Genomic DNA, 26,386 nt, shown 5'->3' with positions numbered 1-26,386 from the left:
CTCAGAGTCAAATATTCCTTGCAATGGTGGAAACTTAAATGCAGTGTTCTGGTACTACTGTAGTAAGGCCAAAAATGGAACTAGAAAGGTTTGTCTTGATGTAAACGCTAAGTGAAATGTAAAAGCTAAATGGGCATCCAGTTGTGTGATGTAGAATCCAAAATCAGCACACACAATGCTGTTAGTGTTCATAATTGTTGGTGCTGTAGCTTCAACAAGGGATTCTTTACAAGAAAATTAAGCCATGTTTTAAGTTACAGTGGTGTAAATAAAGTCAAATGCTTCTGAAGTCAGTGGAGTTTTTGATTTCCGCTGATGCAATTGAGGACAGAGGTTGAAACATGATTTTTATTTCCAGATATATCTCAAGCTACATTTCAAACTTGTTTTATGTGAAGAAGTAAATAATCTTTTGGGAGGCAGGTTGGGAGCATAGGTAACACAGCTTCAGGTACATTTATCTATAGGACCAGTAACCACTGTAGATTGTTTGCAAAGCTTGTTTGGGGTGTTCCATCCGTGTAGTTTTTCAGCTGTGTCCTAAAACGGACAACCAAACTCAATACAGCTATTCTGAAATGAGTTACTTAGCTACAGGGGGATAGGCCAAAGCCATTTTACTAGAGAACATTTTTCCTTGTATGAAAGTCATCCATTTGCAGGATATTTTTTGTTTAATGATCTTCAGAGGAATTTGATTATTTTTTATAATACATCGTGGAAGCTTGGCGTTAGGTTCTTGCTTGCTTATGTGAATACCTGAGACACAGGGACTTAAGACAGGGACAACAAAATAGAAATTTCCCGTAGGAATCCTCCTACCTCTGCAGGGTGATGGAGAAAGATGATCTGTGTCCTCAAAGGACAGACGCATGGGAGCTCTGAGACTGAAAGTGGGGAGGCATGTTTGTTTTAATATATGTAAGATTTGACCTGGTTTCAAGTACTTCTCTTAACACCAGAGGAAGGAGAAAGCTGCAGAGACATGTGAAACCTGAGGTTAGGAGCCTTACAGTAGGGTATGGTGTTGCTTTAGTTGTGTGTGTGTGTGTCTGTGTCTATGTGTGTGTGTTTGACTGAAGGTGGGGATGGCAAATATCCACCTTTTTGGCAAGGACCGAGAAGTTGGTCTTTAGCTTGACTAATACGTGTGTGTTTATAGGAAGGTTTTAAAAGAAGGGGAAAATATTTGTTAATTTGGACTATTTGTGCTTGAAATGTCATAAACACTTGGATGTAATAAGAGAAATACAGTAACTTTTTGTTGTCAGAGAACTTGTTAGAAATATTATTTGAAATTAAGATTCATATATTTTTGCAGAGGAGCTTTCTTTGTGAGGTTTTCATGTAAAAGCAGGGTTCCCTGTCTTAACTGCATCCATAAGTCAAGGTGGTGCCTTCTTTTCTTTGGAACTTAAGGTAAAGAGTTTTGTTTTTAAAGCATAAGGTGGTTACTACTTGTCTGTAGACTTTTAAATAGTGTACAAATGCACAAGATTTTTCTTTGATGAACTTTTTTTTCATTTATTAACAAGGTGGTTATGTAGGAACATTCATCAGAAGCTTTAGAAATTGTGGGAGATTTATGATGTCATATGATGTCATTACAGCAAGATGCTGCATTGTAAAACTTCAGAGCAACCACTGCTGTACCACCAGGGTGAATAATGGAGCATTCATTCACTCCTACCAAATGCCAACATGGAATATTCCATGGGCTCTCTTAAAACAGAAATTGTGCCTATAGGAACATGTAGTGAGAAGTTACGCTTGGGAGGGTGTAATTGGAGTACCTCAAAAGGAGTGGTAGATACTTCAATTCCCAGAAGTCGTCATGTTAGGACTGCACAAAAGCTACAGACTCTCTGAGGTACAAGCTCCTCAGAAGGAAGTGGCTGAAAAAATCTTGGCTAGCTCATGGGGAGCTTGTGAGAACAAGTACTAGAGGCCAAATTCTGCTCTGTTACACCATCCTACGTTTGGACTCGTGCCAAGGACGAACGCTTTCCCTGCTGCGACTAGACTGGAGGGAGTACAATTCTGAGGGGTCTGAGCAGCCAGTGACTACTCTAAACCACACATAAAATGAGTTTAGCAATCTTGGACTGTTGAACAATGATTCATTTTATAATATGACCACAAAATGTAGCTGAGTTGGTAATGATTGCTTCAAATGGCTCAAGAAACTGAATGAGCAAGGAGGAGCTGGGATTACCCTTAGCCCTACTAAGTGTCCTTGTTGGGCCGGAGGTCAAGGCTTCCCGGTATAACTTTTGCCCGGGGCTGCACAGGCAGGCAGGGGAGAGCTCTGCCTGCAATAGAGACAGACAAAGGTCTCATTCTTCAGTGGTAAACGTGCTTTAACAACCACCACTATATACTAACACTTAAAAGAAAATGAAAGGAAATGTTAAGTCTGCTGCATGTTACTTGTTCGGGATGTTAACAGCTGTATGGCAAATACATCTATAGTATAGGAGGGAGAGGAAGATAGAAGCAAACTTTCACAGCCATCCTTTCATATCTGTAATTACATCCAGACTTAGCAGCAGTGTCATTTCATTTTGCAGAGGAGCGTGGCAGCCCTTGAAGTGAGATTTCTTGGTGTTCAATCCCACACGGTAGAAAAGGTCCATTGTGCTCTGGCCTGCTTTACAACAAACCATACCAAACCATGCATGCATGCTCAAAGAGCCCCCCCTTTATATAGGCAACTGCCATTTGTTGCAGGGGTTGCTATGGCAAACTGGGGCAGAAAATCCTATCTTGATGTTAAAGCGAAATACTTAGAAATTGCAAGGAGACAGATTTTGAGAATATAAATTAATTAAATGGCAGTAATTGCATTATTGCACTATCTTGCCAGGGAAGTAGCTATTCCTGTGAGAGTCTATTACTGTGTTAGGTCTTGAAGCAGAATGTAATTTTTTGAAAGTGCTTTAGGTTTTCCAAATCTGTCTTTCTGCTTTTATTTAATTCTAGCTAGTGGTAAACTGCAGCTTAGCCCTGCAAAGGTGGTCATCATCCTGCATGCTTGAGCTGTTAAAGCTGTAAGAAGACTGAATAAGCATTTACAATTTGGGCTTCAATTGACAGAAGTAAATAACTTTAGCCTCACCAATCTGGCCCAAGTAGCTGCCTGATAGCTTGCCCTGTTGGGATCAGTGCCTTTGGATTGGGATGGGAAACATTAGGCTTCTTCCAGATAGGAGTCCTACAGCTGTCTAATGTGCCTTTTGCTCCTTGACTGCTGGAGGTGCAGTGTCAGGCGGGTAGGAGACTTCTATGGTACATTGCTTCATTTGCAAGAAAAATGAAAAAACCAAGGCTGTTTTATGTTGCTTGCCTTATTTTTTTTCCCTGTGTCCTGGCTACTGAATGCCTGTGACCTTACTGTAGTTGTGTCCTTCTTCAAATCTCCAATGAAAGGATGAACAGTACACTTCAGAAACAGAACTGATAAACGGGATGCATGTTTTTAGTCCAATTAGAAAAGCTGCTTGGAAATATTTTTTGCTTTTACTGCTGAAAACAGGCAGTTCTATATCGTTACATCTATAATAGTTATTCATTAGAGTATTTCCTTACATTTTTATGTTATGGGCCCTTTGATGTTTGGGGAGAAGTGGGAAACTAAAATGCCCACTTTCCACATCTGAAACAGAAATGGAGATTTAAAAGGAGAAAGAAATCAAACCACTACATATGAAGAGAAATGAAAAATGTTTTTTGTAAATATGTTACCTTGGACCATAAAGAGCCTTATTCAGTTGACCCAGTGAGTGAAGTCCGTTCTTTAGGTGTTCTCCAAGCATCTTTAGTCTTTGCTCAGTTGATCTCAGTTGATCAGTCAGCCTCTGGTTGGCTGAATCTGGGCACGTCAGTATGCCAGTATTGCCGGTCTTATGAATTAACCGTCTGCTGTTTGCTTTTGTGCGCGCATTAAGAATCGAGCAGCAAGAACATGGCAGTAGCCTAGGCTTAATGCCTACATCAAGGTTCAGGAATTCTTGAGTCTTCTCAGTTTTGCCACTGCCTATTTGTCTTCAAGAAATCATCTTTGGGTGTGCTACTAGTACAGCTTGCTGCAGTTGGTTGTGCTGGTGAACGAAGGTAAATATGTGCTTCTGTCAAATTTCCAGAGTTCATTTTAGTGCATTGAGAGTGTCATTTTGTACGTTCTCTTTGGGTTCCTGAGTAGGCAGTAGACTGTCCAATGCATCCAAGGAATGGAATGGAATGTAACAAAGCTTCTATGTTGCGGATTGAATTTGATATGTTTGGGAGAGGGACCAGCAGCTTCCCAAATGGGAATTAAAAAAAAAAGAGAAATGTGAAAATGTTTATAACTAGCTCAAGTAAGCATCCTCATCTGGAACTGGCCAAGTCTAATTCAAGATGCTTTTCATGCCACCGTGTTTGCCAGCTACCTCTTAGACGAAGGCATTTGTAGTGATTGAAGAGTTCAACTTTGTGTTAGAAAAAGAAAAGCACTTCTTGTGGAATATCATTAAAAGCTGAGCCAAGTTTTTTCTCATTTAATATTACTTACTTGAATCCACTCTCTTTCCTAATATTTTGTGCAGCATTATTATTTCTTGTTACGTTTATCGTTATTCAGCTAAGAGGTTTTTCACTGCATTACCTGAGTTAAAATGATCTCATGTTCAAGGCTAAAATGAAGGAGTTTTGAAAACCTGGGTATTCCGATTGTCGCTAGCGCAGAGATTAGGTATAGATGACTGACTGCTTTGAAAGGGAGCTTTGTATCCACTTACCAGCTTTTATCATCTTCATAAAAGTGACAAAGAATCAAATAATTTTAAAAATATAAGAAAGATTAATTGAAAACTACTTTTCCATACATGTTGCAGTCATTCCTTATGGGTAAACATATGCATAAAACATTGTAACTACACCCACAACATTCGTTCTTATTAGATGAATACGCTTTTTTTATACTAACTCTGCATGGTAAGTGAATAATTTCTATCTTAAATTCTACATTTTTCCTCTGTGGTTACAACCAAAATTATACAGATTCCCTGTGTGGAATTATATCCCCAACTACTTTCCCCCAAGGTATTTTTAAACTTTTCGCCTGAATGATGTGCTTTATTTTAATTACAGCACATAACAATTATCTGGAAGCTATTGGCTATTATGTCAGTTGGAGGTGCCACTTTTCTTCTTCCTTTTCTTCTCACAATTAACAAAATAATAATTGTTTCAAAGGCAGGCAGGGATATGAACCCCAATCAACTCCTAGCAGGCATGTCATTATCGTAGCAGGGGAAAGCAAAGGAGCAGGTCCCTCCCTGGGTGAAAGCATCGGGAAGAAACGGGTGGTTGTATTTGTTTTGGCAGGCTGAAGCTGTCGTGAGCCCAGAGTCCCAGCCAAAACCAAGTGAGCTTTGAGTTGACTTGAGCCATGTCTCAAATGTTTTTGTGAACTCTCGCTTTTTTTTTTTTTTTTTAATTCCCCATATTGTTTTAATTATACTTCTCAGTGCTGGGAACATCACACCAGATCTTCCATGTTTTGGGATTATTTGTGAAAGGATTTCTCATCAGCTAATAGCCATTATTTCAAAAAATCTTCATTGGTTGGGTTAAAATCTGAGCTCAGATGTGTGATCACATAAGGGAAAATTCCGTGGAGACTTGGAGTGGAATGAAGCCCCCTCCTTAATACTTTTGTCTAACATATGTCACTGTATTAAAAATAATTACTTTGGTTCCTTAGAGGGGAAGAGGAAGGGGTTTTTTTAAAACTTGGAATTCTATATTGAGTAGGCAAATAAACTCCTGAGATTGCTTTCATTTGAAAAAGATATTTTAAATGGTACCTTTTACTTGAATGTTAGCCAGTTTAATTTAGATTATTGCTTCTGACAATTAACCTCGTGTTGGGCTGCACTTGTCTCATTAGCAATGTGGCGAGTGATGAACTTGGATTCATGAGGGCTCAGCCCTCACCTGGGAAACTCACCCGCCAGGGCTGCGCCGCTGCTCTGACGATTAACAAATCCACGTAAAAGCTGTCTGTGGCGGGCTGGGGCTGGGGGATTAAACAAATATATTAGTAATCTTATCAAATTCACTGAATAGTTTTGCTGGGAGAGAAAGTTAAACAGCAGAGGAGGCATGGGCATGGGATTTAAAAATATGTCGTTTTGAGGTGTTCTGGTTTTGATATTTTCCTGTTTCAACTTTTTCTAGTTTGAGACAGAATTTCTCCTTCAAAATTTATCTGCTTTAAAAACAAGTTTTTAAATAAAAAGGGAATAGAGTGATAAGGAGTAAGGACAGGGCTAAATAATTAAAGAATAAAATTCTTAAATTCTCTTTTAATGTAATGCTTCATCTGCCAGGAAATGATCAGTTAATTTGTTTTTCATTTAAGCAAAACCAGTTATGCAAGTTGTGGTTTCATGAACTGATTTCCCCCCTCTTTTCTCCCCTGATTTTTATCCACTGAAGCAAAATATCTGTTACTTCCACAGTCTACTGATCTGTGTTACACAGGGAATAGTCAGGAAAAAATGTTGTCTTTTGGTGGTGCTTTGACGAAAAGGAGTGACGATAACTTTCTGCAATAGAAATAATGACTTTACCAACTTTGTATAGTTGAAGGCTTCTCATCTAAATATCATCAGAGAATGACTACTAATGTTCAAACCCCAAGATGAAATACAAAGAATTTTCTGGCATTACTAGGAGAAAGAACTGAAAAAAAAATTTTTTCAAAAATTTTTTTTCTTCTTACATTTTTAATTTCTTAGTTATACCAACATGCTGCATACCTGTGTCTAAATTTAGATATGTACATATGTATCAACTGTATAGTGTCCAGAATTAACAGATAGAGATCTTTATATGCAGAAAGGAGGAAAAGTGTTAGTCCCTTGAATAAGTGTTTTATTTTTTCCTTTTAATTTGAATTCACTTGGCATTTTAATGTATCAGCTCCCTACAAATACTTTACTACTTTTGCTGTGAAAATCAGTAAGGGGAGCATGATTTAAACGGACTGATCTGTTCTCTTCCATTATGTGGCTATGCATATAATATTTGCAGCCACTTAAAAAGTATTATACATGTTATTTAAAAATAGTTATTCCATTGAATATTTAATAATGTATACATGGAAACTGATCCAGAAGAGACTGTAAGAAAAAAGATTTGCTCTGGCAGTAAAGTGGGTTATTTTAGTGGAAAAATGAAATCTTTTTTTCTCCTTGACTGCAGGGAGAGGTGGGTCCGTGCAGCCGGCCAGTTAAATGTGTAGCCCATATGTGCACAGCGAAGAAAGCTAATGCTGAGGTGCGAATGTGACTGGCAGAGATCTCCGTGCCTGCCTGCTGTGTTCCTTTCTCATCTATAAGGGTAGCTTCACCCTGCCCTGGGACCTTGCACCTTTGTGTTTTCTGGGCTGCTCTGCACTGTGCAGGCTGAGTGAGCATGCCTGGTGGTGGGTACCCTTGGGTACCGCTGTCATGGAGCAGGCATCCCAGTAGACTAAACCCATGGCAGTCTCTAGTGATCTCTTCCTCTTGTTTATAAATTTGGGTAACATGCGTGGTAAGAAGATGGGAAGAAAAGTCATGACTCAAGCTAAACAGAGTGTAAGTTGTTGCCGTGGGGGTAGGAGGAGGGGATATTAGAGGTTTGTGGTCTGGAGGAGACTTATTCCTGTAGAGCTGGGAGGACGCTGGCCGTCCTTCAGAGACGGGAGCAGTGTGGCGTGGGCAGGAGGAGGAAGGCGACAGTGATGTGGCCCCAGGTGGGTGGGTGAGCAGGCACTGACCAGCAGAGCCGCTTGCCACGAGGGATTCTCAGCCAGGGTTGAAAGCATCTTATGGACTGTGACGAGTCTGAGCTCTGTTTTAGCAGGAAAGAAAACCTATTCATTTATTTGTAAAAATTAAAACTATTTTCTTTGTACAGAAGGAGACCTAAAGGGCTGGCAACAAGGTTGAGACCATTTTCAGGCTGGGGCGGTTGTTGATGGAGGGTTCTGCTGTCTCACTGAGGCTGATGGAGAGAGTGCATCGTTCTCGCCCATCAGCCTGTCAAGTCTACGTGTCTCTCGGGAGATATTGCACTGCAAATTCCCTTTCCCCCTACTGGCAGAAAACACCTCAGCCATGATAATAGCGTAATTTTGCAGTTCTACCAAGATGGCTCTAAAGTTTTAGTTGTGATGTTTTGTTACATGTGCTAATTTTTTCCTTCAATACAAAAATTACTCAAAAGATGCTTCAGATATGACATTCCTCTTATTTAAACAGGGCTCATGCAGGCACACAACACAGCTAATCTTATTTAAACAGGGCACAGGCAGGCATACAACACAGCTAATGGAATATGAAGCCTTTCGTACACTACGTACCTGGATAAAAGCTGGCTTAAGTCCTTAATGTCTTGAAATTGGTGCCTCCATTTCATTGCTGTTTGTAAAAAGCTTATGTTAGCACAGCCTAAAGACAGAGTATTTCCATTACAAACCGTTATCTTCATTTCTATAAATTAACAGTGTTCTTTAGACATTTCCAGATGAGGGGCCTCCAGATTTTCAGTTCCCTTCTTTGGGCATGCAATGAAAAGCATTTCATCTCAGAGTAGATAAAGGAGGTAACAGGCCAATATTTTGGACCACCAGCAGTAAAATTACTCCTGATTGTGAAGATTGGGTAGAACTTCATTTTCAGCATGACTTGATTGAACAACTTCTCAAATCCCATGAGAGCAACATGTTTGGTCTAGAACAGTGTATCTAAAGGAAGCCATTTCTCACAAAATCCTATAGATTTATCCATAATTTATCCATATTATTCAATATTTAAGATTATTCTCCTAGATTGCAATTGTAATGATGTGGCTTTGACCTTTGACATCTACACAACAGTGGTGCCTGGTCACACTGACTGGGACCTTGGGGAACATGAGAGCTCTTTTAAGGCAGATAGGCTCCTCTGATTGGATTTTCATCCACCATAAACTCAAGTGTGAAATGGAGAAAGGAGGGTATTTCTGAGGCAGTGGATTTTTCCAGGTGGACATGCATTATGATGGGTGTTTGGTCCTGGTCCTCACCTAGAGTGCTGCCGATCAAAAAGGCAGGCAGAAAAGCCTCTACTCAGAGAGCTACAGACCTGAAGAAGTGCTGGAGCATCCCATGTGGTACATGTGCTGCATCACCTCTTTACTCCATATACTCTTTTGGTTTTCCTTGTTTGTTTTTTTTTTTTTAACTGATTAGAAAAAGAAGAAGTTTCAAATGGTTTTGAAGTCTGAATTATTTTAGTATTTTAGGCACCTCAGACTTTTCAGATAATTCTTTAGTGATAAAGTTTATACTTACTCAGAAAGTCTTTATTTTTTTGCGGTTTATACCTGTCTTAAGACCTGCAGTACAAAACAACCAATAATACTCCATGCCTCCAAAGCAACAACAGACTTTGGGGGAGTAAAATAGACTTTCATTAAGATGCAGATACCCACAGTGGAACCCACGTCCGACCGCCTGAGTGAGTGCCAAGAGCAGGGAATAGTTATTGGCAGTGGGAAATGACTGTGTCGGCAGAAACCAGATTGAGGGTTTTCCTCCAGGGTGACCTTTGAAATCAATCAGATTGTGAAAACGATAAACCTCCCAAAGCCACCTCTTTGTGTTGTGACTGCTGCGCTGGTAGGGCTCTCTCAGTGCTGAGGTTGTGCGAGTAAGGAGAGGAGAATACATCTGGATTATTGGAAGGTTGTTCTGCCTATTCGTTCGGGACTGCATGTGAATGCAGTGTCTTCATCTTCCTACATAAGAATTCAGGAAGTACTGTTATTTATATCTTATTATCTCCTTTTCTATGATCTTATTAGTTGGAATCCCCAGCCAATTATTCTGTATTTTTGGTACAGAGGAGAACGCTGGCAGCAGTATAGGTCGTACCTTATGGTGAAATGCATCTTTGGTAGATTCCAGAGATTTTTCCAGTATTGGTACCATGTTCTGAATAAGGCATCATGTCAGTGTATCTTTATTTAACAATATTCCCCAGAACTGTGATCGGACTTCTGGATTCCCTTTCTGCTTACGCTCATGTAGAAGCTGTGCATATGTGGGCCCAAGACACCGGCGCCTTTGGGAGATGATTAGAAATTACAATCTTTCCTCTTTTTTTTTTTAAATATCAACGTGGGGGATTTTTTAGCTCTTTGTGTTCGAACATGAGACATAATTTAGGAAAGAGAAAGAAGTGGTGAGAGCACTGAGCTCTGGAGGAATGGAGTTCTGGTACGGAAGTTGGTTTAGTACAAGAGTGTCAGTATTAAACAACAGTTTCTTTCACCACAAGAGCCATCACTGGGGCTATGGTGATAACCTATCTCTTAAGCTGTCTGCAGTGCCACAAAGAAAAAGAGGCCTGAGAGTGCTGGTGTGTTGTCTTCCAGCTTGGTGGCTTGTGGAGCACTGTGAGCTACTTACTGGAGGATGGATCTCAGGAGGTACTAGAGCTCTCCACCATCTCATGAGGGTGTTTGCAGTTGCCACCAATGCTTGAGACTTTACTGAGTCTTGCAGCATCTGATGGTGTCCATTAAACTCCTGTCCTGGTTTTGGCTGGGATAGAGTTAATTTTCTTCATAGCAGCTCCACAGCTTCTCTATCCTGTGATTACACGAGAAACTTAGCTGCTACATAAAGAAGTAGTAAACTTCTGGAAATGCTTCAAAGCATGACGTGCGTGTGCTGCAAACCTCCAGATCCAAAAGGTGAATAACTCTTTCCAGTCTTTGCCATGTGCACATAAAATTACCATTCAAATAAAAAAAAAAAATAGTTCTTTCTGTCTTTCTATCTTTCAGTCTTTCGTTCACAAACTGACTAACGTGAAGATGAAAATGCTAACAGGATCCAAAAAGGATCTGGTGGCTTTGTAAGGAAATAGGTTCAGTTCTAGGAAGATGTGGGCTAGGAAAACAAATCTGGGTTCATCTCAGCATAATGTGGGCTCATCAACCGTACAAGGGAAGACTGTTTTTTCTGAGTCTGGTAACAGTTCCTGCTTGCTCTGAGTCATCTCCTCTAGTGGTGAACTACAGTCTTTTTTTTCCTCCTTTGTTTTCTGTTGATAGGAAATGTAGCATAGTTCAGTAACCAGCAAATCTTTATTTAGACTTGTCAGAAATGCAGAATTGTTTTGCTCTCCCTTGGAAGAAAACAGGGAGATGAGGAACCTGAGAATCAGGTTATTGACTGAAATGAGTGTCAGTGAAGGAAAAATTTGTATTGAATTTAGCTGAATGTATCTGAATTTACAGTACTGCCCAAATTAGGGACTAGGATTATTAAAATGTATTTTGAAAAGAAATATTGCAACCTTAAGATACTATTCTCTGTCTCTCTCTAGTAGATCAGTTTGTAAGAGAAGGGTGAGGTTTGATCCTTTGCCTTTTACCTGTTTGTGAGCTGTGAGGGAGACCTGAGCCTAAAGATCAACAACCCTTCAGTCTTTGGTCTATTGCATATTCTTAAATATATGTGTGCATGCACACTTACACATGGATAGTTTTGCTTCCTTGTAATTTCTTAATATAAAAATGCTACAATACAAGTCTTACCTCCTTTGTTAACTGCTTCATGGTGGCTCTAGTTCTTAACTGAATGTCATTAAAGATACTAGGATCAAGCTTATGGACATTGTCTGGTCTTGTACAGATCTGGATATGCTCTTACAATAACGCAGCTACAGAGAACAAAGGACTTCTGAGTCAAATTGCAGAGGTAACAGCAACTGTATCTTCACATATTACATTCATGTTGAATTAGTAGAACCAGTTGTTGTTTGGGGTTTTCAGCAAAGTCCTCAATCCCTCTCTTTCCTCAGCAATACATCGTTTTCTGTCCTGCTAGTTAGATGCTGGCCTACTAGTTCTTCAGTTGTTCATGTTGTTTTTTTTCATGGAAGTCAAGAACTGAATGTCTGGTAGGAGGAAAGAAAAGACAGAAGGCAAGCCAAAAGTAGTAATTTAGTGAAAAAACGTTCTGCTAGTCTTTATACAGCGTAAGGAAAATCCCAAAAGACACAAATCTTAAACTAAAGAGATTAAGCTGTTAAACTGCATAGGCCAAAATATGAATCTGCATTCAGTTTAGGGGTTTGTTTGTGCAGCAGAGCATGCTGTGTGTCCTTTTTTTTCTTTGGACTTGAGACCCATGAATTTTCAAATCTACTTCTAGTTGACTCCACACAAAGATGGTTGGCTACTGTATGTCTGCCATCTGAGCCAGACTTTCTGTGCTCTCTGTAGCTGTGTTACTGTGAGTAGGCAGGATATTCAGATTCATACAAGGCCAAACAATGTCCGTAGGCTTAATTCTAAGCCTATTAGCGTCTACAATGTCCTATTAGCAATGCTCTTTTATAACCTTTAAAATGTGTTTTATGTATTCAGCTGCAATGCCACGTTATTGTGCTTTTTTCCTGCTCAGTGGGCTGTCTTTCCGTGTGAAGCTTATAGGCGAGCATTGAAGCTGGGTGAATTGAAGGAGTTTGGGGCACTGGCATCTTTTTAAAAACAGGTACAGGTTTTTTCTCAAGGAAGGGAAACATCTTATGCCTCTCCCTCTCTTCTCCATTCAAAACTATCACAATATAAAATCCGAGAAAGGCTTCTGGGGGGTGGGGACCAAAGGCTGTCTGCTCAGATGCCTTGTTCTCCTTGCTGGAGGTGTCGTGAGGCAGGTTGCGTCAGTGACATTGGGCTGGCAGGAGGCTGACAAAGGAAGCTGGAAAGCAAATGTTTGTGTAGAGTTCTGTCCCTTTTACTCATGTGCAGCCCCTTGTAGGTCATGAGGTGGCAATACAGTCACCGAGTCCAGAATTTAGGGTGAGATGATCCAGGCATCATTTGTGGCTGTTGAAGAAACATGTGCAGTGGAGAAAAGCACCACCTGTTGAGTACACTTGCATTCATGTTTCTTAGCAACTGAGGCAAATACACTAATTTTCAGCCTGTAAGCCTGAGGTGGAAGGATGTTACGGGTCCCCACTAGCAGTATCTACCAATGCTGGCTCTCTGTGAGGCTAAGTGCCAGGTCCTGCACTTGGGTCACAACAACCCCATGCAACACCACAGGCTTGGGGAAGAGTGGCTGAAAAACTGCTCAGCAGAAAAGGACCTGGGGGTGTTGGTCGACAGCTGGCTGAATAGGAGCCAGCAGTGTGCCCAGGTGGCCAAGAAGGCCAATAGCATTCTGGCTTGTGTCAGGAATAGCATGGCCAGCAGGACTAGGGAAGGGATCGTCCCCCTGTACTCAGCACTGGTGAGGCCGCACCTCGAATCCTGTGTTCAGTTTTGGGCCCCTTGCTACAAGAGGGACATTGAGGTGCTGGAGTGTGTCCAAAGAAGGGCAACGAAGCCAGTGAAGGGTCTAGAGCACAAGTCTTATGAGGAGCGGCTGAGGGAACTGGGGTTGTTTAGCCTGGAGAAGAGGAGGCTGAGGGGAGACCTCATTGCTCTCTACAACTACCTGAAAGGAGGTTGTAGTGAGGTGGGGGTCGGTCTCTTCTCCCAGGGAACAAGTGATAGGACAAGAGGAAATGGCCTCAAGTTGTGCCAGGGGAGGTTTAGATTGGATATTAGAAAAATTTCTTCACCAAAAGGGTAGTCAGGCACTGGAACAGGCTGCCCAGGGAAGTGGTGGAGTATCCGTCCCTGGAGGTATTTAAAAGAGAGGTAGATGTAGTGCTTAGGGACATGGTTTAGTGGTGGACTTGTCAGTGCTAGGTTAACGGTCGGACTCAATGATTTTAAAAGTCTCTTCCAACCTAAATGATTCTATGATCCTATAAATTACAGACAGGAGCCATAGTCCTGGTGCCAGTCTGGGGGATGGTAGAGAAGCATCTCTGCCGGGGAGCCTGGGACTCAAAGAGAGGGAGCTGCTGTCCAAAGCAAAAGGAACAGTGGTGGTTTTAAGATGGCAAAGCAAACCTCCAGGCATGGGAGCAGCTAAGGAAGCTTTTTGATCAGAGAATAGGCTGAGTTGTGACACTCCTGGTCTAGATTTCAAAGGTGTTCAGCAGCCACTGCTCCCTGGGAGGAGGCACAGCCTTTGCTCCTGTGCAACTGGGCAAGCTCAAGCATTCCCAGGATTGAGCTGGGAAAGATCTTACCATAAGAGTAAAGGTTGCCGAAAAGACAGTAATTTCATGCAAAAATGGGGAGAGTGCCGTGCTTTGGGCTTTATGTGGGGATGATGTTAGTGAAGGAGCGGGTGCCGCAACCCTGTGAGCATTGGGGCTACTGAATAATACTGCTGAGAAAAGTGGCCCTGGTGTGACGGGGCCTCTCAGGAGAGGACACTCTGGTGGAGAGTAAAGCTGAGCTCCAGGCTGACAGGTTATTTATTCATGCATTAGTTCTTGCTGTCCAAGGTAAGTGCAGACCTATCCCAAAAATGCCAAAAGAGAGATGTTATGCAGGGCTAAATGTGGTTTTCCTCAATGGAGGTAATAGTTTTAAAAGTCATACAGAAAAATGTAAAACCCACTATTTTTGTAATATTTTGTACCTCCTGTGCTTCCTCACTCTTCTGTTTCTTTGTGGTATTCATGTTCTATCATATAACAGTTTTAAAAATAATCCCCTGAAGTAAATAAAATCAACTTTTTTTTTTCCCCTTCTGTTTCCTTACCAATTATTGGCTGTTTTTTCAAACAGAATAGGGGGTTGGAAAATTAAATAAAGACTTCCAAAATAACAAGCTTCAGAAAATTTTATTTAATTTGTGGGTTCATTCTGTTCTCTGTCTCTCTCCCCCTCTTTTTTTTTTTTTTTTTTTTTAAGAAGATCTTTATTAATTTAGTCTAGTAACTTAGTGCCTATATTAAATTAATCTAATAAAAGTCAGGGTCCTCACGTAACGTTTCCCAAATGTGAAGCAGCATCTATTACATGAGGCACAATCTTTTTACAGTAAAATGTAAACCCGATATGTAGAATTACAAGGCATCAAACTGTTTGGTGTATGTTATTTAAGTCAAATACTTGAGTACAGTCATGCTGGAGGAAAGGAATGGGCAACACTAGCATTCAAAAAATTAAAAACTCAAACCAAGCTTCATATATCAAAGCGATTTTCATCTGTGAAAGTACTCTGAAGTTCAGCAATTAAACCTTGTAACACTAACAGTCTTTCTATTGACAGTTACTCACATCCATGTTTCTATAAACATTTTAATATATAATGATATAAATATCATATATAGTGATATAAATACGTAGTCTGTATTAAAGTCTGTGTATTCATACAGATCTGAAAGGCTAGATATGAGTGTTTAAATTGACCAGCTCATGGATGCGTTGTTGCACCACAGAATTTCATTCTGTAAACCACCACTGGTACACATAGTTTATGACAGCGTTTTAAAACGGCAGTAGCAAAGACCTCCAGCAACAGCCGTACAAGGGGCTCTGTGCTGCCAGAGCCTCAGGTAGCTCGGCCGTGCCTTCCCCTTGGGTGAAGGTCACCCTTTTGTGCGGAGCCCTGAAGTTGCACAAGTTTCACGAGCTGGGCTGGAGTGTTCATCATTCAGGGAATGTGGGTGTTCCTGTTGATTTGTGGATGTGTACATCACAGTGTAATCACATAGTTTATTCCTGTTCTCTCACTGAATTATTTATTATGGACTGAAATGAGGAAGCAGGGGGATTCTTTTGTATTGGCATAAACACAGGATTATGTTCGTTGTGTGCTTTCAATCACTAAATCACCGATATGTCAATTGGCATAATGCAGTCTACCTCACAGGGATGTTATGAAGCTTAATTAATTAATGTTTTTAACGTGCTTTGGGATCCTCTGATGAAAGGTGCTTTAGAAGTGCAGGGGAGGATTATGCTGATTGTTTTCCCCATCTATTACCCCAATATGTCACTGATTGAAATTCAATAGAATAATATGGGCACCCTTATAATGATGGGCAAAGGCAATATAATATTTTTTAAATTGCCATAAGAGCTAGAAAAGGCGGCTCAATAATATAATACAAAAATTAATATAATCAGTTTTCTTTTTAATTGTTCCTGTGGCTTTTTTCTCCTTTCTGCTTGAAAAGTCATTCTCTTTGCTGAATTAACAATAATAACTACAAATTATGCCTTTATGTTGTTACAGTTTGATGATATGCTACAGCCAGGGCACAGGTTAGAAACACAGACCGAGTTATTATGTACTGCAGGGTAGTGATTTCCTGCAAACTGATTTATGGATAAATAATTCTATGTACATATTACATGGGACAGGCAGTTTTTAATTTCTGTAACAAAGCAGAGCTGAACAAAGGAAAATTACATGCTATAGCATAGGGACAAGATGCCTCTGAAGAGGATAAACAGATGCAATCAACGTCACAAGAGCCTACCCATCTTGTAGGGAGGCCCCGTCAGTAGTGGCTGATGGATAAATGGCTTGATGGTCCTGGAAGTGAGGGTTTTATTGAGTGTTTCAATGAGGTCTTTCATTTGGAGTTGTAAAAAGAATCAAAAGTGTTTGGGTGCTAAGGCTAATCTGCAGTTTCTCCCGAGTTGCCATTGCGTTGATAAGAGCTGCTGTTAAAAAGATGTTTAAACAAAACTGTTTGATTGAACTCACAGCAGAGCAGCAAACGACAGTTGCGTTCTTCACCCAGCCTTGTGTTTGCAGTCGGACATTCTCAGGCTGTGATCCTGTGATGCAGGGGAGCGAACACTAGGACATCTAGTACAGCTCTGCGATGGCCACAGCCATGTGAGGCACAGCTCTAGTTGGGTATAACTCTGCAGAATCAAATTTGCTCAAATTATTTTGAAGGGGGAAATAAAGCCCAGGAGATCTTATGCTGGGTTGGGCACCGCCTAGTCCCTCAGCCTTTCTGAAGCTCACATAAAACACTGTGTTGTTTGCCATGTCTGACTGTACAGGCGTGTACATGTTCTTGCCTGAGCTGTATGTAACTTGTACTGCCACAGCCTGCAACAGTGCTGACCCGGCATTAGCGAACATGGAGCTGTACTGTAAGAAACAAGCTTCGCACTTCTCCAGTTTCCAGCCTGACTGTGTCTGCCAGTCCACAAGGAGAGCAATTGTCTGCTTTAATACCTCAACCTATATGAGTCTCAGCAGGTTACATTTGCTTATGCTGTAGAAAATAAGAGGTTTTGGTGTTGTGCATCAGGGATTCAAATGGTTTGTGTGCTTAGTGTTGACAAGTGCTTTTCTTAACAATGTTTGGTAAGGAACCAGTATTCTCTGCTATCCTTCTTTTCCTCTTTAGCCAAAGAACACAAAAGCCCTTCTCTTTCCTTCTCTCTACATATTTGGGCAAGTATTACTCATGATTCATTTTGTAGCTGTCTCCAGAAAAATGTTGAGGTGGGGGTGGTGATGCTAATAGGGACTCCCAAAATGTCCTTCATTTGATCCCATGACTTATTTTTAACCCTAGCAGATTAGCATTTTAAACAGGTTGCATTAATCCTGTGTGACCTACCTACAGGTATCCATTTAAGATGTAACTCGGGTATGCTCATGATTTGTGAAAGGTGAAATCAGGAGTCTAACCATGGTGGGAGCAGGAGATAGTTTGTGAAGGGAGCCAGTGACAGCGCGAGGCATGTTCTGGTCCTGTTTGCTCTGTTTAGCTGCAAAAAGGAATTTGGAAAATGCCCCATGTTAAGAGTTTGATTTTACAGTAGTGATGTATTGAAGTGTCCATGAGATGCCCCAGGAATTTCCGTGGGACTATCCGGATAAAAAGTTAACTGTGCAGGTGACTGGGAGATGCAGGACCCAGACCTCATTCTGTTTATGACCAAGAAGTGTCACAGCTAGACTGTGATAAATATGTATTCTAAACCCCAGATGTAGCATTCTTAGAATGAGTGTACGGTATGGCTATCTTTCCGTTTGCAAAGCCAAATGAGGCTTCTAGCCCATATAGGTAAATGATTTTCTGGGACAGTATAAGCTACATAATAATGAAAAGAGTTTGCCAGCTTAGCTGTATTTTTCTAGGAAAGCAGCTTTTTGCCTTTTGCTGTTGTTATGCTCCTGATTAACGTAGTTATTCTAGAAGTCTGCTTTAGCCCCAGCCTTGCGTCCATTCAGTTCACGTCTCACTAGGGTTAAGTCCCAGGAATAAACCCAGTGCTTTGGATGCATCACTCTTTCAGGTGATACTGTAAAATAAAGGTCATGAAGATCCTGTGACAAGTTCTGATAGATACACAGGTCAGCCATGGTGTAGCTAGTCAAGCCTTCTGTTCAATGTATTGTTCTGCTCTGCCTTGCACAGTTATCACTTTCTTCTCCAAAGGAGCTGCGTTTTTAAGGAAACTAAATTGAAAGCACTCTGGTGGGGTGGCACATCATTGGCCTAAGTGGAACGACAACAGTGAATTGCAGTGGTTGTTATGTATGAACCTGACACTCGAGCTCACAGAAGTTTGCCACTAGTGTGTTCTGGCATTCTTGTAGGTAAAGGGAGTTATGCAAATTTAAAACTGGGTTACTCTGTCTTTTTTCCCTACCTGCAGTTTGATGAAGCTGAGGCTTAAACTTAATAAAAGACCTGTCTGTAGAAGGACATGCATTCAAGAACCAACAGGCAGAGTAGGTAGAAAATCTCCCGTAAAATACGTTTTGGAGAAAAAAAATCTTTTGAGAAAACTGTTTGGTCTGTTTATTGTCTTCAGTTGACTAACTGGCCTGGGCCGCATTCAACCATTTCTAGATGAGTTCCCAGGAGCTGTTCTAGTGTATGGCCATTTCTTGAGGGTATGCAAGCTTTGAAATCTGTTGAACTTCCAGTTCAAAAAAACTCTTAGAGGAAAAGAGTCCCAAAGGATCATTGATACAGGAAAGAGAACCAGACTCATTAACAGAAGAGTTTTGTGAACTCATGAAAGATGGGCTTTTGGATTTCCTGAGCAGTCTGATCTGCTGCACATTGGCCACACATAATTTTGGGAAGGTCTGGAGCTGACAGAGGAGTGATATTCCTGGAGCAGCAGAAAATTCATTAATAACACAGTGACCTTTGCTCATTCCTGTACCCGCTCCAAAGTCTCGGTTGTGGTAGGATAAAAGCTCAGTCAGGCCAGTTAAAGTGATTTCTTTAAAGGCCTGAGCTGTACCATTTGGAGTCAGTGAGAGGAACAATAAAAAAATGTGTATGTGGAAGTGACTCCTTGCTACCAGGCTGTCTCATCTTGGCGTTGCTGTTACACTAGAAACACCCAGTCCTGGATGAGAAGGGACCTTTTTAGGGGCAAGATTTTGGTCCGCTCAGATTTTACTGAGGAGTCATTCCGAGATGTCTTCTAGCATGCAGAGAATATGTTTGCTTAACAAGCTGGCATCATCTTCCCAAATGCAGCCCAATAGTTGCCTTAAGTACAGTGTCGGTGCCATGAAATAAACCACCTGTAAAGTCTGCTGAGGAGCTGGATGGAAACCATGGCTTCTGGCTATCGTTTGAACCAGCTTAATGTGCTCTGGGAAAAAAAATTTCACACGTCATATCACACCGGCTGAAAAAATAGTGCACATCAGCAGTGCTGTAACACAGAGTAAAGGACTCGCAGCAGGTGTTAACGTGCAGAGGCACCGAGCATTATGGTAACACCTGTGTTTGTCTAAATCCAGCCAAAACAATTTCCTCTCCAGTTGTAGAGGAGGATTAAAAAAAAAAAAATCTACCTAACTTCCAGTAGTAGCAGACATTTCCTGTAAAGCAATTTGCATAGTGTTTCCCATGGTGCACTGTGGCTGCGCTGAGGTTTTTCCCTTTTAAACTTCTTTAGTTTGGGGACACCTTTGGTAACTTCAGTGACCCCCGACCATCTCTTTGTCTCTCGCCACCATTACCAGGCCCAAGCAGTTGCAGATGGTGTGCTCTCTGAGTGCTTTCCTTAATTGAATGAAAAATAAAGCCTCTTGTAAAATATTACCAATTTAGATGTGACTTATGGGGCACATATGATGCTTATTTTTTCAATTACATGAAAACTTGGCGTGGTTAAACATAGGAAGCCAAGTGTTCTGTGAAGCTGGTATAGATTTCTGAATTTTTAGGTGATTTTGCTTTAAATTATTATATAGCAGAAGGGGGTGAAGGAAGTCAGCAGCTAAACTGTGTTTTCCCAGCATGTATTTCACTCGGTGGACCCTTGATGCTCATTTCATGACTAATATATGCTGTACTATATGCATTTCTTGTTGTCACCAGAGATAACATTAAGTAAACTATCCCCTTAAGAAAAACAGCTTTTCTTGGCAAGCGGAATATGACTCAAGGAGCCAGCACTGGAGACATACGGTGCTGTGAATGAGTGCTGTGTGTTACTCTACTGGATCTGAGTCCAGGCACTATTTATACTGCAGCATATTCAGCACCAGATTGTTAAATCTTAATACTGAAACAGTGCATCATTTAAATGTTTTTGTTCTGTTTATGTCCCATTTCCAAGCACTGGATATCAAGCAACACTTACTAACTTTTTGTTTCATTTGGACAAGATCTCCCCTTGCCAAAAGCTTTCTAATCTGCTCTTGCAGTATTAGCCTGTCCGTACCAGTATGTTACAGTGAAGTTTTGTGCCACTGAGGATGAACTAGGTCACTTCGAGCTTCTTTCAGTATGTGGTGGTAGAATACCTTGCAAAGCAATACGTCAATGGTAAATGCAAACATTTAAGTGCTACACAAAAGGAGTTGTACTAAAATTATTTCCTCCTCAACCTGTGTAGGAATGGGGAAAAAAAATATTCCACGGCAGTTATTTCATGGGCTCATAAGCACTGTGTTCTGTCATCATCTCTGTGCAAGAAGCTTTGTTTCACTGTTTCTGAGGTGGTATTTACTTTTTGATCATGCTTGGGAGATCAGGATAAAAGGCCTTTGCCATTTATTTCCATTTGATTCGTTCCAGAGCTGCTGAAGAACTGGGAGTAGAAAGTGAGGAGAGAGTTGAAGTTTCTTGGCATCACAGCATCCTTCCAGCTACCCAAAGAGGGTTCTTGGAGCTCCTGTTAAGGAAGCAGTTTTCTCATCTATTAGTGTATTTCTGGCAGTAGAGTTTACGGATGGTCTTTTCGAAGATCAAAAAGTATATAAGCAGACCTCAAAAGGCATCAGTTTAAATGAGAGAAAAGATGATTGGTGTCTTGTAGGGCTGCGCTGAGAAAAGTTATGTGAGCAGAGCAGTGGGGCAATGGGAACACGGTAGAGGAGGGAATAAAAGCAGTAGTTGCAATAGTGCGGAACAAGGCTGAACTGCTTTGCTCTCATTTAAGATGGCACTGTGGCTTGCTTTGTTTGGTGTCTTCCTGGAAGTCATTCCTGGGTATTAGTCATTGTTTTTGGCGTGGGTGGGGCCCTCTGCAATTGTCTAAACAGAAATAATACCTCTGCACCAAATGGTTTACCATCCGAGTTTACAGTCTTTGTGACAAGCTCATCCAGAAGAGGTGATGATCTCTATTAAAGAATGAACAGAAGTAGAAATAGGGCTTACAGCATTTCCCCCGCCCCCAAAATGCTATTTTGGATCTGTGGTCAGCAGCTTGCAGTTGTTTTTTTTTTTTGCAAAGAAAAGCAACCGTCTGCATAGTGCAACTTGTAGCTGGGAGTGAACTCTTCCTACTTTGTGGATTTCCAGTGCCATCCATCCACACTGGGAATCGTACCATGCTTAGATTGTAACTGTGTGCTGAAAGCCCACACATAGGAATTTTCCTGTTCAAGTCAAAACCAATGCATTTATTTACTGAAGGGTTTTGTAGACTGCAAAATCAGGACTATAGAGTATTTAAAGCTTATTCTAACTTCGAGAACTACGCTTTAGTGGGATGATGAAAGATGTGGAAGCCTCCTGTGCTTCCTTGAAGTAATTTAAGAGCCAGGAACATGTCAGCAAGTCTCTGCTAAGAATTTTAAATCTATTCCTACTCTTCCCCATTGTCTGCTTCAGGAATCAGTACAACACATCTTTTTGAGCAAGACTGCAATAAACCTCAAGGCAGATCTTGAATCTCATGAGCAAACAAGCTTATCAAAGGGTTTAGTAAATGGCTGATAAAATATGAAGTATGAATTTTTTGTTTTCTTTTCAGGAATAATCAAGCTTGGGAGGTGGAATCCCCTCCCTCTCAGTTACGTGACTGATGCACCAGATGCGACAGTAGCTGACATGCTACAAGATGTCTATCATGTTGTGACATTGAAAATCCAATTACAAAGGTGGGTGTTTCTGAACATCTGTCCTTCTCTATTCTCTGAGCTGCTCTGTCGATTACAGCGTTACTACAGAGATTAGCACATCCTGTCTTCATTAATTTCTGGTCTTTTGATGAAATGAAAAGAAAAATGAAGAGAAGGGCGGGTCACCTGGCAGCTTTTTGGTGCATGTTCCAACTGATTTTGTATGTTTTCTGAAGTAGCAATATGGTGGCAGAGAGGGAAGGGGCAGAAACTCAATCGAGTAAAGATATGGGGCCTTTAAAGGCAGACCTTTCCACAAACCCTAATTTAATGGATTCTCGAGGCCTTACTGTATCAAAAAAATAAACTCACTGCCTTTTTCTTGGGGCTGCATTGTGAGAATCCAGGTCTTCCACTGCCAGTTGCTGAGATGGGGAGGAGGGGAGCTTTTTGACTTTCCTTTTTTCTCCAGTGGTTTTCCCAGTGAAAAGGCGAGAAGATGAGGAAGGGATGTGTTGTTGCAGCTCCAATTGGCATTTGGAAAATATTTTCCTTACCTGAATGCTAGTTCTGATTAGAAAAGCAAAAGCTCCTGACACTTTTACACTTACTTGCCCTCCCTTCCCCCCCTCCCACTTTTTCTCCCCCTTTCTCTCTATTGGCCTTCAAAAGAGTCCTCAAATAGTTACTGATGTCTATGTAAGGAGTTGTGGCAGGTCCCTGGCAGTGCATGGCACACTCTAAACCTGCTGGTAAGCCTACATTGCGCAGTCTGCTGTAGCTCTGTGGCCAGGACATGTCAGAGGAAAGAGGCAAAAATAACTTAGCCTGGAATAATTTGCCCACAGTTCTTTGAAGTTCAACTTGAACAGAAGAGGGGTCCATTGGGACATGTGTCTGTCCCCTTTGATGGCAGGTACCTACCCTCCAACTGTTCAGTTCAGTTTGGAATTTGGAAGCAGTTGGTGCCTCACTGACATTAACCTCCCAAACAGCAATATTTCTTTCCTGTTGTATCTCTGATGGGGCTTGGGGTTTCCAGTTCCTGCTAACAGGCATTTCCTTGGTTTTATATACTGTTATCATTTCTGAGCTAGACTGCATCTCCGCAGCATAGTTGTAAAAGAGCATCTAGAGTCTGTAGCTGCTATAAAACTGGAGTGCAGTAACTCATCTCCTCAGAAGCATGAGCTACCAGGAGTCCATCTAGCCTCCTGTCATGTCTGTATTACCAGAGGGTATCAACCCAAGATCAAGGTCTCATTCTTTATCTTCAAAGTGCTTGAATGCCTGGATGCCATGTAAACAAAAGATAGCCCGTGACTTTGAGATAAAGATGGTCATTGACTACTTGAACTCCTCAAGTGCAACAGAACTTTCAACTCTGAGGGTAAAGCCAGGCTGTATAGGCAGAAGGCAGAACCACCTCAGAGGCTGACTGGAGAGCATGCATTAAGTTTCTCGGGCATGAATGGCAATGACAAGCTTCTCCCAACTTTTTGATATGCTTCTCGAGCCTGTCCCCATGTATGTAGACACAGACCATAAGCTTGTTAAATTAAAAGAGGCACAAGTCACATGAAGACAAAAGCTTCACTACATATGCAGTTCTTGTAGAATGAAAGTGAGAATGAACTACATGTGACAGATGTTGGGCATATGGCTTAATGTGTTTCTGAAAAGCTCTCGGATACTTCAGCAATGAGGGCAGTATAAGAACCGGTATAAAATTAATTTTTCAGACTCACTGTTCAAAGCCTTGCCTCCACACAATGCGGGCCCTTACTGTTTAGTGATTTTGTTGGTGGCAGTGTGGCATCTTCTGTCCCAGCAGGAGTATCTTTCTCTGTCTGGAGAGGATGGCTTTATCCAGCCATTTCTGGGGCTTGCTTTACACAGTTTCTTTGCTCTTCACCAGGCCCCAGAGGGAATGGTTAGGCACACATATAATATCATAGTAGGATTAGCTGCTATTCCTGCCATGTGCTGTCATTCCTTTACTTAAACTACACATCTTCTGGGAGTTGGGCTTGGTGGGGAGGGGAAAGAGGGGAGAAACACCTTGATGGGCTGGCTAAGCAGGAAACTCCAAGGTTGTGCTGACTACTTAAAGGTCTGCAGCACTTGCACGCAAAGAGTAAGCATCTATGAAGGTGATGGTTCTATCTACTTTTTGCTTTCTGTTTCAACAGTTGTTCAAAGTTGGAAGACTTGCCAGCAGAGCAGTGGAACCACGCCACAGTTCGCAATGCCTTAAAGGAACTGCTCAAAGAGATGAATCAGAGCACATTAGCCAAAGAATGCCCTCTCTCACAGGTCAGTGTTTTTAACAGGCTTAGGGAAAGCCAGATTTACAAGATCTAAAGTTCGTATTTGTTCAATAAAGGGCTTAGACTAAACAATTCCATAAATATCAAATCAATTTCTTGTTTTCTTTAGAAAGGAGGAATTCTAATTAATATGAAAAAGAGTATCTTTATACCCTGTTTTCTTAGTGGGTTGCTAGGTGGAAATTATGAATGAATTGTTTGATTTTTATCCTGCTGTTGAAAGATATGTAAATTCTTCATTCTGAACCTTTTGCAATAGGACTAATGATCCTCAAATGGAAGATTTGAGTTGCTTCTTCCCACTAGCAGAGGCCTGTCTCCCCCACTAACCCGCAGGTAGCTCTCATCAGCCTCCAACTATGATAAAAGTATGCTGTTTTAACAGTTGTGCCCCAATTTCTAGGAAACAGCAACAAAAAATATATATGTAATTATGTTAAAAAAAGAACAAAAACTCAGTCTCATTCTCCATGACTGCTTTATAAACGGCAGTGATGTCATGTCTAAGACACTAAGACACAGGTTCCTATACATATCATGAGTTCTATTTGTACTTCAGATTGTCATAACAAGAGATTAATAAAATTTTCATGACTGAGTCCTCCTTGCCTCTCAGAAAAAACAGAAAAACACTTCAGCACCCAGACCAAGTAACTTTGCTAGGAGTGAAAAATACATTGCCTTCTAAAAACTTTGTTAGACTCATAGGTTAATCTGTCCATTGTATCTTAAAAAAGTCAAAACATCAGTAATCCCTGCTTGCTAAAAATCCATTGCTTTGCTAGCCCGTATCCAACATTTTTTCTTCTGTGGTTGCCTGTCTTGCATTGCACTGTATGCTCATCCTGCAATTCACGATCCAAAGCCTCCGTGAACCAAGATAATTCTTTCTGTGTATAACCAGCACAAATTTGCCTCACTGTGTTACGATTACAACTCCAGAGATAGCACAGAGGTGAGATACAGAGCAGAATTTAGGTCTTTGCAATTGGTAGGAATCACGTTTCTCATCTTCCCTAGCCATGTTGGATCTGCAGATCTAACAGGAATGGAAAGGCTGTGTAAGGAAAAGCCATGTAACTTGCCTTATTTACTAAAGGAGTAGCAGTGACTCTGGATGTGCACAGAGCGTAAGTGCGTTGAATACGGAAGTATTTTTCTTTTCACACAGTTTAAGTGTAATTTCTTTAAATAGAATTATCTGTGGAATCTGGTCAGCTAATGATGATTGCAGCATATGGTTGTCTCTGCCCAGTCTTCCTCAGTATCCAGTATAACTAAACTATGCATCATTTCATATGCAGAATTCATTTGTTGTCTGGGTCTTTTTCCTCCCACTTCAGTTTCAAAGCCTACCAGGTGGAAATGCTGCAGTTGGTTTACTCCTTCTATAGCCTCAGTCTGAAATATATTTACAAAATTACTGATGGCAGGTCTGTAGCAGCAAAAATTTTTGCCCCAGTATTTATTTAGTGGACAAAGCTAAAAGGAGATCCTTCTGTAGAAGATTGAGCTTCCTCACTTTTAAGCACAGGTGTCAGTGACCTTGAGTAGTGACTAACCCTTGAACTGGGACTGCAAGAATGCAGCTTGTATTATTATTGTTGTTGATATTGCCATAAAAAGTTGCAGTCTCTTTTGTTTTGGCTCACAAAATGCAAAAGATACAATGGAAGGTTGTATAGGAGCTGTCTATTACCATCATCTGAATATGCCTCTAATACAATTCCTTCTCCCAAATCAGTTTTAAAAAAATATCGTGCCAAATGTGAAATGTCATTACAACCCCCTTGTGGTTAATATATTA

General features: G+C 41.0%; 1 protein-coding gene across 2 annotated transcripts in view; it reads left to right on the top strand.

Annotated features, from left to right (window-relative positions):
- SATB2 (SATB homeobox 2) overlaps window positions 1–26,386 on the top strand; it is a 138,053-nt gene that overhangs the window by 39,772 nt on the left and 71,895 nt on the right. For both annotated transcript variants that reach the window (XM_087733752.1, XM_087733751.1), the window contains exons 4-5: window positions 22,162–22,288; window positions 24,442–24,565. In XM_087733752.1, coding sequence (XP_087589878.1) covers window positions 22,162–22,288; window positions 24,442–24,565 — 251 coding nt within the window. The remainder of the gene's footprint in view (window positions 1–22,161; window positions 22,289–24,441; window positions 24,566–26,386) is intronic.

This window comes from Nipponia nippon, unplaced genomic scaffold (assembly GCF_047370975.1).
Source record: "Nipponia nippon isolate SJK-2023a ecotype South Korea unplaced genomic scaffold, ASM4737097v1 scaffold_5, whole genome shotgun sequence".
Taxonomy (NCBI): domain Eukaryota; kingdom Metazoa; phylum Chordata; class Aves; order Pelecaniformes; family Threskiornithidae; genus Nipponia; species Nipponia nippon.
The sequence above is the reverse complement of the archived record's forward strand: the minus strand, read 5'-3'. Positions and strand labels throughout refer to the sequence as shown.